At 44.6% G+C, this 16,563-nt stretch overlaps 1 protein-coding gene across 2 annotated transcripts in view; it reads left to right on the top strand.

The window, feature by feature from the left end:
* The first annotated feature begins 5,083 nt into the window (after positions 1 to 5,083).
* The window catches only part of LOC126528218 (uncharacterized), a 27,156-nt gene continuing 15,676 nt past the window's right edge, over positions 5,084 to 16,563 (top strand). The window contains exons 1-7 of one of the 2 annotated variants that reach the window (XM_050176106.2): positions 5,084 to 5,268; positions 7,142 to 7,252; positions 7,867 to 7,965; positions 9,046 to 9,144; positions 12,065 to 12,163; positions 14,655 to 14,753; positions 15,620 to 15,718. In XM_050176106.2, the coding sequence (XP_050032063.2) occupies positions 5,257 to 5,268; positions 7,142 to 7,252; positions 7,867 to 7,965; positions 9,046 to 9,144; positions 12,065 to 12,163; positions 14,655 to 14,753; positions 15,620 to 15,718 (618 nt within the window). In that variant the 5' untranslated portion in view covers positions 5,084 to 5,256. Of the gene's footprint in view, positions 5,269 to 6,434; positions 7,253 to 7,866; positions 7,966 to 9,045; positions 9,145 to 12,064; positions 12,164 to 14,654; positions 14,754 to 15,619; positions 15,719 to 16,563 lie in introns of those variants that run through there. The other variant, XM_050176107.3, reaches the window with a different exon arrangement.

Below are 16,563 nucleotides of genomic sequence, written 5' to 3'. Positions count from 1 at the left end.
GAAGGCCCCTTCCCACGCGCCGACCATTACGCGGGACAATGGCTACCCGAGCGCGCTACCCGGGTCAGCTCCGAGTTCTACGAAGCCCCTCTGACGTCGGCTCCGGACTGTGCACCTGTGCGTGCGTGCGTGTGTGTGTGTGCGTGTGCGTGTGCATGCGTGCGTGCGTGTGTGTGTGTGTGCGTGTGTGTAAGCCGTCCCGGGGAGAGGCGGCGTGTTTACAATGACTGGACGAACGTTTCCGTCCCCTTGGAATCGAGGGGGGACCGAGTGCTTATGAGCCGCTGTTGTGCGGATGCTCGACACACTTTTCTTAAGCAGTGATGTTGGACTGAGACACTCTCTCAAGCAGTCGTGTTAGACCGACGTACTTTCTCTCGAAGTCATGCTAGACTTATGAACTGCATGTGAATACTGTAAATGAACCCGTATTCCTCGTTGTCGATGAGAAGCAGTCCTTCCCTTCATCAACGTCCTCAGTGTGGATAAGTTGGACGACGGCATGGGCCAGCTATCTTCGAATTCATGCCGGACTCCAATCTTGACAACGGGTTAGGAGCGATGGGATTGAGCCCCCAATCCTGAAAACTGGCTGACAGCGGTGAGATGGACTTTGCGACGTGGTGCTGTGTCTGCGGTGAGTGCTTGGTTCTTGCTTTGACTCTCTGGGCTTCATTTTGTGGTTGTTCTGTTTAGAACAGTAGGGAAGCTAGATTGTTGAGTGCTAGCTAGGTTGTGTTTTCCTAGCTAGATTTAGCGAGCAGGACCAAAGCAGTAAAGCAGCAATCATGGAGTTAAAGACACTGCTGAGAGACGAATTGTTGATTGTTGGTGAGGAACTTCGTCTAGATGTACGCAAGGAAATGCTAAAATCGGAATTATTGGAGCTAATTTCCGATCAGGCCAGTGAGGAAGAAATTGAAATGGGATTGGAACTTCTGAAAAAGAGAGAGAAACGGGAAAGAGGAAGAGAATAACGGGACAGAGAAATACGAGAGAGAGAGATAGGAACGCGATAAAGATCGCGAGTTAAGAAAAATGCAACTTGAACTTGAAAGCAAACGTTTGGAGTTGTCTCAAGGAAGTGAAGGGGCTCTGGGACGATCAAGTCGGGGCACCCTCACCTTAGGAGCACTGTCTTGCCAAGAGGCAAGACAGTGTTCTTTTTGTGTTCTGTTTTATATGAAGGTGGGCAGGACATTAGACAAAATAAGAACAAGAGCTTGGTAGCGCGGCACATTGCCCCGTTTGAAAGCGGACGCTCATGTCATCTATCCATCAATCCGGCAACTTGGGCCACTGTTTATATCTGCAACTGCCTAGGTGCCACTGGACATGTGTTCATTCTTCGCCAATGCCCCAAGATGGTTACGTGCCACTGGGTATGTGCCCGAAAAGACAATCAGAACAACAGGCAAGGTTTACGCGAAGATGTTGGCTAGAAAGAAGCGAAGTGTGGAGAAAGAATTGTGAGCAAAATTTCAAAGGGGGCCTCAAAATAACAGCCTCCTCTGGTCTTTACTTAAAATCTGAGAAAAGACAATCGCTGCGGCATACTGAAAGAAAGTATACAGCAGAAAGTTTCGACTGCGGCACTTTCTTCGCTATGAAAATGCTTCAGTGAAACTGTCGTTCTTTATGTCGTGCTCCAGAAGACATACCTTGTCTAACCGCTCACTTTAATCCCGATATAATTATTTTACAAGAAAGTTGGTTGAGGGGACCCTGAACCACTCCTTTATCGAAGTGGAGAAAGGTATTTGGAATGAAAATGAGCTATTTTAGAAATACTTCAGTGTGTTCAGCAGAAGCGGAATTAGTGGCAACCAAACACGGCCTCCGCTGTGCCCCCGTTCCTTCTTCAATGCCTCGCACTGCGAAGGCTACGGCGCAGTGGGGCGTGCCCACAACGCTCCGCCTTCTAAATGTCGCCGTGGCGCGTAGTTCAAATTTCATTTTGGCTGTTCACGTAGACGCCACGACTTCAGCCTATGCTGCCTGTATACGACGCGCTAAACACAAGCGAAACGCGGTCGTCCGCAGCGAGCCGCAGTGCGCTTAGCCAGTGGACTCGTGGCGGCACCGCGCGGTGGTCGCGGTACCTACGCTACGTAGCCGACCGCAGCTACCAATAGCAGCCGCGTATGGGAATCCGCTCCACGTTCCGCGTACGACAGCAAAACTTAACTGAGATGTTCACGCGAGCGTGTGCCACCGGCGAACTATGATTTATTTCACCAAGTCCGAGGGGTGGTTCAGGGCCCATTTAAACCTTGCTAAAAGTTTTCAATTAAAATGTACATAATTTCGTATAGACCACCCTTCTAGAGCTGGTGGGTTGATGATATCTGAGGAAGCTGGCCAGAACAAATGCACAACAGCCGCTTCAATAAACGTTCGTTCGTTCGTTCGTTCGTTCGTTCGTTCATTCATTCATTCATTCATTCATTCATTCATTCATCCAATCAATCAGCCTATCGATCTAAAATTTACCATAAGGCCAAACTTTAATTTTAACTTTCGACTCCTGAGTGTAATATTCTAGCGATAAAGACGAACTTTCCTGGACACTGTCATTTTAACAATTTAAATGCACATTTTCCTTCTGGCGTACAGGAGGCACGAGCCTTTGACAGCTAGTGTTCTGAGTTCCAGCATACCTGATATTTTACTCGCAGTAGATTTCAATTATCACCATGTTTCATGGGGATTAAAGGCATATGTATCCTCAAGGAGAGATTTGCACCCGGTTTTGGAACTGGTCGTTGGACCGCAACTTGGCATGCGTAAATGTCGTATCTATTACGTTTGAGCACAGCCAAGCTTATTCTGTGCCAGATCTTGCATTCTGGGGCCCTAGTCTGTATCGTTTTGGCCAATTAAGTGTTAAATATGCTACTAACAGCGATCACCTTTCAGTATTTTTTTTAAGTATCACGCCCTGTGACATCTATGGGTTGCTCAAGTGTGAACATTCGTTTCTTACAATATTAAAAAAAAATATTACGAAATGCATTCCTTTTTCGTCTCTGTCTAACGTGCGTACTGAGCAAAAAAGTACGGTTATCTGTTCTGCTTTAGAAAATTGTCAAAAAATGTTAATCGGACGTTCTACTAAGTAAAAGAAATTTCTACAGCCCTTGTTGGAATGAAGAATGGACTCGCGATTAGAGAAAAAAGAAAAGCCGCTTGAAAAAAAAAAGCTCTTACATAACCAGTGTTCCAAAAATTGGATCAATTTTTCGTAACCGTTTTTAGGCACACAGTTTCGCGAGCAAAAGATGAATACGACTGCAAGCACTTTGATTTCCTCTCAAAGAATAAAAACAAGCTTGCATTGTTCAGTTTTCTCATGGAATCCTGGATCGTGGTTTTGCCACGTAAAACCCCATAATTTAATATACGTGGAATCTTGGAGGATTAAGGGACTAATGGGAATTTTTTACCATAAAGTTATCTCTCTCTCTCTCTCTCTCTCAGTTTCCTCCGCAGTAGGAAAGCACTTCCGCTACCAACTAACATTCACTTTCTAGTTTTATTCAGTGATTAAATGATTGAGTCATTTGAAGAAATTGCGAAGCAATCATAAATTACATTTTTCTTCCGTCTTGTCAACTTGCTCTAAATTACGAAGTTGATCAGATGTTTTCATACAGAATACTTGGTTAGAATTGGCTGAAGTCATGGAACGACTACCAGATTCAGCTCCCAGCTCAGATGGTGTGACCTCGTCTATGATTTTTTTATGATTTAATGACGCTCCTGATGACCTTTTACTTGTGATAAACCACTCAGTCAAGTTTTCATGGTTTCCATGTGCGTGGAAAATCGCTAAAGTAATTCCAATCTTCAAAAAATCACCGGGAAGGATACACAATATAAAAAACTAAACGAATTGCGCTAACCTCAAATTTGCTGAAAATAAATTGAAAGAATTGTGTATGTACGTCTGTCTGATTAACTTTGTACCGGACAAAGACATGCTTGGGATTTGTCAGATCGGATTCGGACCACCACGCTCCATTTGGCATGCTCACGTGGATCTACTAGTAGAAAGTATAGCATAAAACCAGCACGACACAAGATACAGGTTGCTGGTCTCGTAACACTCAACATCTCCAGCCCTACGACAACGCAGAGCACGTAATTGCATTGGATAGATTACGAAATGGGAAGTTTCCATATTATCTTTTAACTTGCCTTCGTGAATTTTAAATGAGAGGAATTTTCGAATTTTCGACTTGCTCGTGTTTGAATTCCTACGTAGAGAGCCCTGCTTAAGTGTTTCTGTTTTCATACAGCTCTTCCTGAATAGTAATGATCGAGTCTATGCATTTTAACACGTCTAGTGATTAAAATTTAATTGAATTGCTTTTAAATGTCGCTCTATCTTGATCTCCTGCGCGGGAACATTGCCAGCCCGTAGCTATATTTCTTCGTATTCAATTTTCAGGCCTTATCGCTTGTCCTGTGCCCTTTCTTTTGTTGCTGATTACTTCTGCTCCCCTTTCGAGACAAGCAAATATACATGAATAAACATTTTTTGTCAAGATATGCTGCCGCAGAAGCAAAAATAAACGAAGTGAACTTGAATTTCCCCAGCACTTCGCCCAGAAAATGATTCTTTTTTCTTGTTTAGATGATGCAAACACTTTGACAACACAACCTCTTTTGTAGGCAAATTGATTTGGTCGGTTCGAAACAGGTTGTACTGCCATAAAAGTCCTCTTGCAATACCAGATCCCCAAGCTGCGCGACTGTCTCTAGTTCTTTTCGACGTGCTCTATTGCGGCGCCGTCGCCCCATTTCCCAGTGCCAAGCGACACGCGCTAACGGTCGCGTTACAACGTGAGGGTGCCTTCAGCGAACGATTCCACTGGCGAGGCATTCATCATCGAAAAGAAACCCACACCACCAACCAAGGCGGAAGCAGACGACACGGACGTATTTGATTCATTTATTTGTTTTTCCTGTTTGCGGTATTGTCGTCATGGCAACCGCAGGGCGAACCGCGGCGCCCTCTTCGTTTCCTGGCTTCCTCCGCGCAACGCCGAAAGCGTCGCTTGGTGGCGTTGCCCATATGCCGACTCGTCTGCTGTTTTCCAAATGGCTCTGCCCTGACATCACAACAGCGCGACGTCTCTGCACGCTCATTGGGAAGAAATGTTGCTTTTGCAGAGTTCCTGACAGCGCGTGCCGACCTCGAATTCCGAGCGCGTTTCAGAGCGGCTGCCAGTGGAGAAGGTAGAGCCGAACATGTCCCTAAAGGTACGTACGCGATCGCCAAAGGCAACTCCGCGGGTTTCTGCTCAAACTCATGATATGATTCGCGTAGCAAGATAACGCTAAATGAGCCTTCTACTATCATTTAGTTGTGATGCTATGGTGCAGTGATGCTTCAACGACTATATGACACAGTTTTTGCAATACACCAGGTAACAAGGGGCTACGCGTAGAAGCGTAAAAGTTGTTAATGTTAAGACCCAATATATATTTCATTTCTGACGCTTTTCCGTTCTACAAGTGTTATCTGCGAAGCTCGTTCAAGATATGAGACGGTCATGAAACATAAACTTTTAAATAAGCCCCAAACCTGTCACAGAACGACGAGACATTCGGACGCACTTGCTGTATTGGTGGTATCAGCACTATAGTCGAATTGTACACCTCTTAAGAGCATTTCGTTCTGACATTTGGCCTTTACACCACTCCGTATGTCCGTGCTTGAGAGTACAGTTCTATGTCGACGATTACATTTGCATGTGCATGCCCTTAGTGTACGTTAAAACATATGCTTGTGCGTTCGCAGGAATCAACAGCTATCTAGCTTCACTGGCCACCTGTAGTGCACAGAAACTGCCCTGTCCGTCGCCGGTGCTCACTGAGGCCTGGCAAAGTTATAAATAAATTGCGAATATAACGAAGTACAGAAAATTTAATAATTTTTAAAGCTATATCACATTATTTTGGAGGCATCGCACGGCCGGTGAATATGAATGCTTGTGACAAATCCTGACGTCTGTTAAGTTCACTTTTTCGCGCTGATGTCCAAGAGCACGCTATATGTCACAGCGAGTTCAAGAAGCATTTCGTGCGTTTTAGCTTGCGTCATTTGAATAAATTCACACTTACAGCGTACATTGCCACATATAATGCGAAACGTTGCTTCGGTCAATACATTTTTTTTGATTACCTTATTCTGTGTCATTCGTGTCACTGAAGACACCATACGACTATTTTGTCTGCCCTTGCTTTCTTATGATTCTCCTTACAAGGATACTTCGCCTTAAGTAACTTTGTAATGCAGCGAAGCGCAACCGTCAGTACCTTTACGTTTTCTTGTTGGCACGTTAGTTTCACGCCCAATATTGTTTCTTCCTCTGTGTCCGTAAGAGCAGGTTAATTCATGCGTTAAATGCTTCGCAAGCCTGGTGTGTTGCCAAAATGCTGTTTTTCCATGCGCTGTTTTTCGCAGAAGCTCCTTTTGACACCTGAAGGTCGTTCGTTACGTAGCAATTCACGGTGTACTGTTTTGGTCCTTTGACAGAAAAGCAGCTCTCTTCCTTCTTTCGCCACGAACTGCTTTTTTGCTAACTTCTTCAGTTTAAAAACATGCCAATCATTTTGTCCGTAATTTCGCTGCCCTCTCGCTTCCTCCACCCTTTCCCTCCTCTCCAAAAATGGTTTCGCCCTTGCCGTGACGTCCCTTCCCGTGCGTCACGCGAAGCGGCGCTACTTCCGATGTCTGCTTGCTGGATTTTTAGCGCCTTGTGTCGTCTAGGCTGACGTTCCCTCCAGCCGTGTATGTGTCGTCGCGAAAGGAGACAGAAGAAAAGACGTGAACCGTCGCTCGTCCGAGCCGCCATCAGCGGTGATTGCGGCGGCAAAACCGAGCCGTATCAAAAATACGCGAGGCCGCCGTCGCCATGAGCCACCCGGCTCGCCAGGTCGACCCGTCGTGTGTGCGTGACGGGCTCACGTACTACTCCGCATCCGTCATCGCGTCGTCGAGCTGCCACCGCTAGATCTCTGTTCGTGAATCGTGTGAACGCTGCGAAGGGGACTCTCACAAACGGCATTTCCAATGAAGATGCCTTTCCAGGGTTTCGCGGGCACGAACTTCACGTACTTCTCTTTGCAGAAGGAAACGCCATCGGCGCAACTGCTGCATTTGGCAGCGCTCCAAGGCAACTTGCCGCTCCTGGTTAGCGTGCTTGACAGCGGCAAAGTGTACGTCGACTGCAAGGATCAGGTGAGAAATCGAGACCTCGGCGCTGTAAATTTCGCTGCTAAAACTGCTAGCGAGTGGAAGCTAGCTGGCGTTCGTCGTTAGCTGGTCGAACGCGACGCTCTCAAGGTGATTCCGAGATCGTTGTTTGGGTAACTCCAATGAATCGGCTGCCGTTTTCTTGAAGTAAGTGTTGACGGTTCCAGTTAAGCTCAACGTTTAGTTACTGAGTATACTCAAAGCTTCTGAACTGCGTCGTTGAAGACCGTTGAAAGTTAGATGACCTTGTCGCATTATACATTATGTTACTGAAAGCGCTGAACCGCTCCTTTGGTGTGTTCCCTTAAGCAAGATGTTTGCAAAGTGCTACCACGTTTTACCGCGTCGCAGCGTGCATATAAGTTGCAATCTTACTTTGAGAATGATGCTTGTCACGTTGTCAGGCCACGTCTGTTGACACCGGGCAGAGCTCGCGAGAGTAGTATCCTGCGATGGTCGACAGAGCTACTTTCGTTACTTGCAATCTTAATTGCAGTTGCTACGCGGAAGCGACGTTCTGTCGCCTAGCGGCACACCGCCACCATTTATTGCTTCTCATTTGGTAACCTCCCCCCCCCTCCCCTTTTTGTTCATGACAGGAAGGAACTACTGCCTTGATTCTGGCGTGCGCAAACAACAACTATGACTGTGCCAAAGAGCTGCTCGAGCAGGGAGCCAACCCAGCAGCCAAGCGAGTTGTAAGTACTTTGACACTATGACAATCTCTCAACCTAAATGGAGGAAGTGTGCACATTTTTTACTCTGACAGTCGGAAGAGTAGCACTATCATGACACCTCCATTGTCATCACTTGCCCTTCAAATCCGCTGATAATGGTCTATCCTAGGGGTCTCCAAGTACCTCTTCCTGCACTAACTGAACCTTCCCAATGCCTACAAGTTTCCTGATATCAATCCATTTAATGGTGGGCTGTCTGCCGTTCTATGACCATTACTCTTAAACATCACTGTTTAGTGTAAGGTGCCTTTCAAACCAACTTCCTGGCTACCTTGCCCACGTTATAAACAAATTTAGCGACATTTGGGTACATAAGCTGGGTACTTTAGATGTGGAGTTTGTTTGCAGTTAGTGCGCAAGAAGTTTAATGCTTACTTTCCAACGGAGTAAAGCAGTCTAGAGGTGCATGACGAGACAATTGCAATGACGCTGTCAACAATGAACACATACTGCTTTTCTTTCTCTCCACAAACAATGGTGACATGGGACACACTCCAATACGCTATCACCGAGCCATCATTATTTTTATCTGCTGTGATAGATAATGTGTGGCAGGAAATAGCATCTGCCTAATAGCATTGCTTTTATCTATGAATGCGACTTATCGTCATATGCCTTCGCACCCAATTCATTAGCGTTGCCAAGATAAGCTGAGGAGTGTCTCTTTACTGTTGCTAATGTCATTGCATTTTTTTTTTTTTGTAAGCCACTTGGGACAGATAACTTCTTGCATGTTTTCGTATGATTCCTTTTATGCACATGTTGAATCTGCTGATAAACATTTTCTTGCTCTGCAGCAATTCAAATTGTGCACTTATGAATCATTGGCTGCCAAAGGGCAGCCAGGGTCGTTTTATAAAAGATAAGTAAGAAGTCAGGAAGCATCCCAAATGGATTCTTCAAAATGAAGTCTTTCGCTTGTTTTGAGTTGTTCTTCTACAAGCCATGCTGAGTATTTTGGCTTCTTTTGAAGTATCTATCCACTGGTTTCCCCAAAATCATCTAGTCACCCTACTAAGCAGTGCACTGATCTTCTTGCAGACTGGAACCACTGCTTTGTTCTTTGCTGCACAAGGGGGCTACTTGGACATTGTCAAGTTGCTCCTTGAACACAACGCCCCGGTAGACGCTGCTAGCGTGGTGAGTTTCTCGCAGAAAGCAGCTAACCCCATTTCACTGTATGTGTCATTCATCTCAGCAACTGTTTGTGCAGGGGGGGTACTCTGTAAGAGTCCACCTAGTGGTCATGTCCATTTCGTCTGCTGTTGAAGTTTTGATTGGCTTGCGCATCTGCAGCAGTGAGGTGTCACAGCCAATCAGCACTTCAGCAGCCGACGAAATGGGCATGTCCACTTGGTGGACTCATACATAATACCTCCCCTGGACAATGAAAGTAGTCTTGATCGATGCAGTCTAAAAGGGTCCAGAGACATTATCATAGCCACCAAGCATTGTGCCACAATAAATTCTTATCGTCCTGAAGGGAATGCAAAATGAATTAGATAAATAGACACAGGCAAATGAAAGCTATCTAACTTAAAGGGTCCCTGAAACTGTTTGGACAAATTTTGTATACCCGTAGGGTACAGCTACAGTAAAAAATTCATGCCACAATTTAAGTGAAGCATGCCATATTAACAGCGCAGCTGTTCTGAGTGAAGCCTTTGCCGTCTGGTGTCCGGTGTCTCACAGGAGGGCAAGTTCCAGAGCTCACTGCCAGAGGGCACGCCAAGGGTAAGAGCGGGGCCCTGCCAGTATAGGAGCGGGCCAATCAGAGGGCACTCCTGGGGGGGCGGGAGCAGACCAATCAGAGTGCACGTATGGAGTAGGAGAGGGGTATAGGAGCAGGTGTTTTGCCGGTGCACGCCCTTTCGTGCCATGGATTCCGCTCAGCACGGGCGGTAGTAGGAGCTCGCACGAGAGTGGCAGTGCCGACATGCAAATCCCGAGCTTCGAGAGCAAGAAGCGCAAGCACAGTGCCAACGGAGGGAAGCTGCTACTGCCGAAGACAGAGAACGGGAAGCACAAGCCGAGCGCCGATGGAGGCAAGCCAACCCCACTTTCAACAGAAGGCAACCCAAGCCAAGCGCCATCAGAGGCAAGCTAACCCCGAACTTCGAGAGTAGGAGGCCGAGCAGAGATGTCGCCGCCGAGAGATTCCTCCCTCGGAGGGTGCCGATAGACGGTTCAAGAGAGAATTCCTCGACCATGAGTGTGGCCAGAGCTGCAAGGTGTGTGATAAACTGTGGTTTGATCACAACCTCACACAACTGAAGAGTGTATGCAATCCAGAACCGAAGCTCGAATCTAGCAAAACAACGACAAGACAAAAGGCTTTCATGAAAATCGCGCTAAATGCCAGTTTAAACTTGAGAGTACAACCACCATCTTTGTTGTTTTGACAGCTTTCACTGCGTGGAACTGGCTTTTCTTTAATAGAGCTATGAACGATTACAAGTTACCCTCCTCCCTAGCCATGCTTTTTCTTCTCATCTCGTTTGCCTTGTGATGTGGGGCTAACCTCCGGTTTCCCTAGCTTTGCCTCATGATCTGACGTTCTGTCGTGTACTTCCATTTGTCTTGGAGTCAGCGCACAGAGTCTCTCCAGCCTCTCCACTAGCCACCTTGCCGTCGATCCCCAGTGAGAGCAATTCAAGTAGTGTGCATTGCAAGTGTTCTGTCGCATTGCCAAGATGTCCGGTATTTCGATAACGGCAGGCGAGCCAGGCGTTTTGACAGATGCACAGAGACATAAACTAAAGCCCCTCCATATAATTACCGCTGTGATGGAGGGGCTTTAGTGTAAACGTGAGCAGCCCACACGGTGCTGCCACCTGGTGGCGCAGAGCTTATCCAGCCTAACACAGAGCTACTATTGCTGTAACCAAGTGTAAAACATCTTAAGCATTTAAAAAGGCGTGTTCACAACTATGATCCTGCCGAAATTTTACACTAGCAGCAAAGTAGAATACGCCTGCCGGATGGAGGAAGGTGCCGGGGAAGGGGCACTGGCCTCCCTGCTATTATAGTTTTCTCACATCACTTCAGCCATCCGCCTATTTTGATTTTTTCATGCAACCCGGTTATAGCAATGATCAGTTATAACAATAGAATTTTCGTGGCATTTGAATATTCTTATAAGTGGGTTCGACCGTATACTTTACCCGCGGGGGTGAAAGTTTACTGTACTTTTGCTCCAACTTTATGTTCATTTGGGTGAAGTTGATGCTTTGAAATGTTAGAAAAGTATTAGAAAAATACTTGCATTTATGAATAGTGACTATTTGATTCATTATTCAGAAGTTTCGAATATTCACACACCCCTAAACATATGTATTTGACAAAAGGAAAAGTATGTGACGTCTGTGAGTGCAGACGTCCTAGAGGTCAGCAAGTGTAGCACATTACAAGTCAACTAGATATATTCAACTCCATGTGCGAAAACGCTGCCCAATTTCAGTTCTAGTCAAATTATGTGGTTTAATGTTCCAACACAACACACAGGTTTTGAGAGAGTGTGTAGTGAAAGGCTCTGGATTCATTTGGACCACTTAGAGTTCTTTGATATGCAGCATATTAGAATTTGTTTCTTTTAGTTTTGGTTCTTTGGTTCTTTTCATAGTCTCTTAAATTGAATCTGGGAGAAGGCTCCCCTTAGTCAGTTAAGCTATCTCATGCCTCGGAGTAAACTCTTTCGCAGCTGTGTCACAGCTGTCAGGAATGAAAATATTGGAGAGATGGGGAAATCCATAATTCTTTATAATCTTTGGTGCAACTCTTGTGACAGACAATTTTAGTAGGCGGGAAACTGATTAGAGGGTTTTAGTGACAGGAACTCAGTGGCATTATTACCTTGTGCATTGGAGTTTTTATGGAGTAGACTAGTGTTTAGGTGCTAAATAACTAGTATAAGTCTCTAGCTGCCTTACCAATATTACCAGATGCTAGACATAACCCACTAACATTATTCACATTCCCTGCTGACACGATACTCTTGTGGTGTTTGTGGACAGCCGAACCAAAATTTAACTGGCCGTTCATGGGATTTTTTTCGTCTTAGGATGGAGGCACACCACTCCTTGTTGCCTGTCAATGCAATCACCTTGACGTCGTTGAAGAGCTAGTCAAAGCTGGAGCAAGTATTCACACACAAATGTCGGTAAGTTTCTCACTTTCGCCCCATCTGCTCTATCGCTCCATCTGCTAGTTTGTTAACAATTATGCCACCTGCTTTAAATAAGACAAGCCAGTTTACTTAAAGAAGACAGTTCTGCAGAGGCATCTTTTCTTTTAATTTTATTTTCAGCAACGCAATACCATCAGTGGCAGACATGGGCAGATGTGTTGCAAATCCAACCTTGAGATATTTAATTGTCAGCTACTAAGAAGCATATCTAAAATATTTTCTTCTTGATACCAGTGTGTAGCAAATACATGCTTATAACAAATATTGGATGCAGTGACAGTTTTTTCGTGTTGTATGCCACTTTTCATGTTTGACTCTAATCGCTGATTCAGTAAATAATTATGTAATACTCGAAAATGAACTTAATAATTATGACTACAGTATGGCATATACTGTAGTTGCAGAATTGAAGCCAGTTGGTGCTCAAGGCATGCCTTTGGTAGAAATCCTGGAAGTACCTAGACCAGTTTTGAGATGTTGCCAAGTGTACTTATTTGTCTTTCCTGGTGAGCGTCTTTCACCTACCAACATGTGTTCAAAGTTATCGCTCAGCACAAAACGTGCCTTTCCGTATTGAAAGTTTTTTTTAGTGTTATTGCTGGCTCTGTCTGTTTTCTGTGTTGTCGCCGAGCATTGTGCAATCAGATTGTATGTGTGGAACGAATAGTGTAGTAATTTTCGGCTCGTACGCAAGCACCGGCGATTATGCTGGAGCTTTCAGCGAGTCATGTATAAATAGCCAACGTGTCTGACCTGTAGATCAGATTTCAACGATCAATGCCTGTGCTCATCGCTATCATTCTGCCTCGGTGTAACTTGCTTTTATGGGAACAGGTTCGCTTAATGAAGACTTAGTTTTGGTGGCTCTCCATGTTGTGACAATATGCTATCCCAAAATTTGCAGAGGAATGCTTTGGTGTCCCAATTGTTATTTCCAAATGAGCCTTCCTTATGCTCTGAGGGACGAAGCTGCCTCAAATACCAGTGTACTTCATAATGGATTTTGGAGGCTGTGATCTCGAAACTGGTGCTAATCACAGGATTCTTGCTATGTTGTGTTGGGCACAGACCGGCTTCAATCATGTGATTGCAGCATTGCAGTTGTAATTGCCTTAACTAATCAACTGGTTATTACCAAATCCTAGATAATTAGTGCTCATCACATGATTCAATGATGTCTGCCTCTTAACAATACATTTTATAAAAAACTTGCATTGTCATCTCTACTGCATGTTCTTTAGAAAATCAGCTCTCTCTTATTGGAGCAGAAGCTGCATTCTAGGCAGATCACTAAGGGGATGCCACTTTCTGCAAAATTGGATTGACAGATATAGCTGGCAGAATGCCCATCACTCCAGTGAAATGTTGCATAAGACTCAACATCACGCAGAAATAAGAGCATCCCCGAAAGTGATTGCATGGGCATATGGCTTGAGATTGGCGTGCCTGTGCCAACCAGATTACACCTTTTGCTATTAAAATGTTTCTTTTTTTCCTTTTTTCCCCTCTTTTTTATGTGTTTCTATATGCTGATGCAAGCTTTGATATGTCATTGATGATGCTTATCGTTAAGGGTGTGCAAATAGTAATGCTTGAGACTGAATCCAATATGAATTGAATAGTGCCTAAGGGGATTATACTCTTTCAATATTTTTTTTAATAGTGAACAGTTTTTCTCACCATCAATATAAAACAAAGTTAACATCCCAGCATTTTCTATATTAGCAAGTTTCTGTTATTGCACAGCACGTCATCTAGTATGCCTTATCAAAACTTCCAATGGAGCATTACGAACAAATAAGCAGGATTCTTTGGAGAATATGTGGCTGTGTATTATCAGAAGGAAGTTCGAAAGGCAAGGATAAGTCTTGTGAGCCCATTACTACCTTGCGTAATTTTGAGACTAAAACGGAAATGCTTGTTGACTACAACAATGGCAAAGCAAAAAAGGCATTTTCTTCTCTCTAGCTGGAATGTTCACTGCAAATGGTGCCATCATTAGATCGAATAATGTTGCAATTAAGCTTATTCAAATTTAACTTCAAGAAAACACACCTGCAGCAAATATATATAGCACCAAACGTTACCAAATGTCATGCCTAGGTGAAGTTTAGGTGTGAATGATTGCGATTTAGCTGAAAAACTCTGGCTTCCTGAGCGATGCAACACAAACTACATAACCTTCTGTTCTTTGGTCCGCTTGGTGCCAGGGTGAAATTTCCTTCATTCTTGCTCATTCCATGTTTGGTTGTTTACAGCCGGCAACGTGGAACAATGAAAAAGTATTCGAGAAAAATTAGCATTTCGTGCATAGTGGCTATATTGGATTCAAGGGCCAAACCGGATAGGGCGATATTCTATTCATTGTTGGAAAGTTTCACGCATTCACGCACCCCCATTTATTATCTACCGTTCCCTACCTTGCCTGAAGTGACAAACATTACTGGGGTGACTTTCTTTGCAGGATCGTGCCACACCACTTTTTGTCGCTGCTCAGAACGGACATTTGAAGCTTGTTTCCCATCTCATCTCCCTTGGTGCAGATATCAACGTGAAACGGACGGTATCTCCAACGTTCTTCAGTCTGATAGGACAACTACCATATGAATGATGCAAAACCGGACGTAATTCAATTTGTGTGTCAATACTAACAGATGCTTATACAATAGTGATGAAAGGAGGAAGTATGGTACTAGTAGTACAGTGGGTGGATCAGCAAAATTTAATCATATTCCCAGAAACAGCACAGAAGAGAGACAGATCTTTGCAACACATGATTGATGTTGCCAGGAACTAGATAGCGTTATGCAGTAATCATCTACTAAGAATGTAATTGCAGTCGAGCCCACTTATAATGATTCCAGGTATAACGATTTATCAGTTATAACAACCACACTTCGCAGCATTTATGATTTTCCAGCCCTGCCTATTTAAACTGCATCCTGATATAACAAACATATTCAAAAGCGCTGTACTATCACAATGCACACATCAAGCCCGGTCGCACGAAAAGGGGGGCACACGTGAAATTTAAAAGCACAGCAGCGTGCCCCCTACTCCGGTGCAGTCGTGATGAAGAGACGACCGCCAAGATGTGTGAATGACGAGGAAGGTCACTTGCTTCCAATCGTGCTTGGGTAACCATGCTTTCAAGCATGGTTACCCTCAAGGCATTACCCTCAAGGTTACCCTCAAGGCATGGTTACCCTCAAGGTTCAAGGGATTTAGCGATTCACGCTGCCAGAGTGAGCATGAAAACTGCATGACCCACCCCTACCTACAAAAACGTGCAGTACTGTACCTATCAAATGTCTGGTCGTGACAACAGTGTAACTTTTATGAATTGAGCAGTCAGTTTACCCACGGGCTTAGACGACTGATACACTCTCAGAAGGATTTTCGTTAACATTGGCGCTTTCTTTTCTTCAGGATGGTGCCACTGCATTGTGGATTGCATCCCAGATGGGTCACACTGCAGTGGTTGCCGAACTGCTCGCACATGGCGCCGAAGTCGACTCCACGCGCCATGTGAGTCACGCCGTCATTCTGATCCTGCACTGGTGCACAGATCCAATAGTAGTGTTGGACGGGACGGTTGCATCACTTTTTTCTGGCACTCGCCAGCTCGTTTAATTTCTTGGTAGTGTAAATGTAAAAAAGAAAAAAAAAAGAGAGACACTTTGACAGCGTCTGCTTGGCCCAGTTGAATTGTGATTGGCAAAGATGGACTACAATAGGCCCCCGATGGCCCAAACACGAAGGAATAGTACATGTTTTTTTTTATAATAGTAAATTGGGGTCTGCATATTGATGTACCAATTAATGCTGGGGTTCATGTGAAATTTTAAAAATTGAGTTTTGAACCTAACTTTTTCTTCTAATAATCAGCCTATTACTGTTTAATTTGCAAAAGTAGAATTTAAGCACAACACTTTATCAGTATAAACTGATTTAGTGTTCCTCTTTATTGGCCCTTTAACCTCCTAATGGCCAGCACTTCCCAGCTACTGCAATGATGTACATCATATGGACATCTGCTGCCAGGATATCGATATCCTAGGGATGTGTCTAATACATCCTGTGGACCTCCCTCACACGATCGTTTGGCCACACTTTCCGTGTCACGCTGCATACATTTTACAAACATGTACAACGTACACAGGGGCCACAGACATGATAACTTCAGACAGTGATTCGAATTGACGAGAAAACATAATTCTCTTAGAATGAACTCAGACAAAGCTTTTTGGAGGGCAATCTATTCATGTATTAGCTGCAATAAGTCCATGTGCAATATCCTTGGGACGTTAGTGGTTGGATATCCAAAGATGGACATTCGAAGGATGTCCTATTTCTCTCTGAAACGGTGCGCA

The sequence above is a fragment of the Dermacentor andersoni genome, chromosome 9 (genome assembly GCF_023375885.2).
Source record: "Dermacentor andersoni chromosome 9, qqDerAnde1_hic_scaffold, whole genome shotgun sequence".
In the NCBI taxonomy this organism is placed as follows: Eukaryota; Metazoa; Arthropoda; class Arachnida; order Ixodida; family Ixodidae; genus Dermacentor; species Dermacentor andersoni.
The sequence above is the reverse complement of the archived record's forward strand: the minus strand, read 5'-3'. Positions and strand labels throughout refer to the sequence as shown.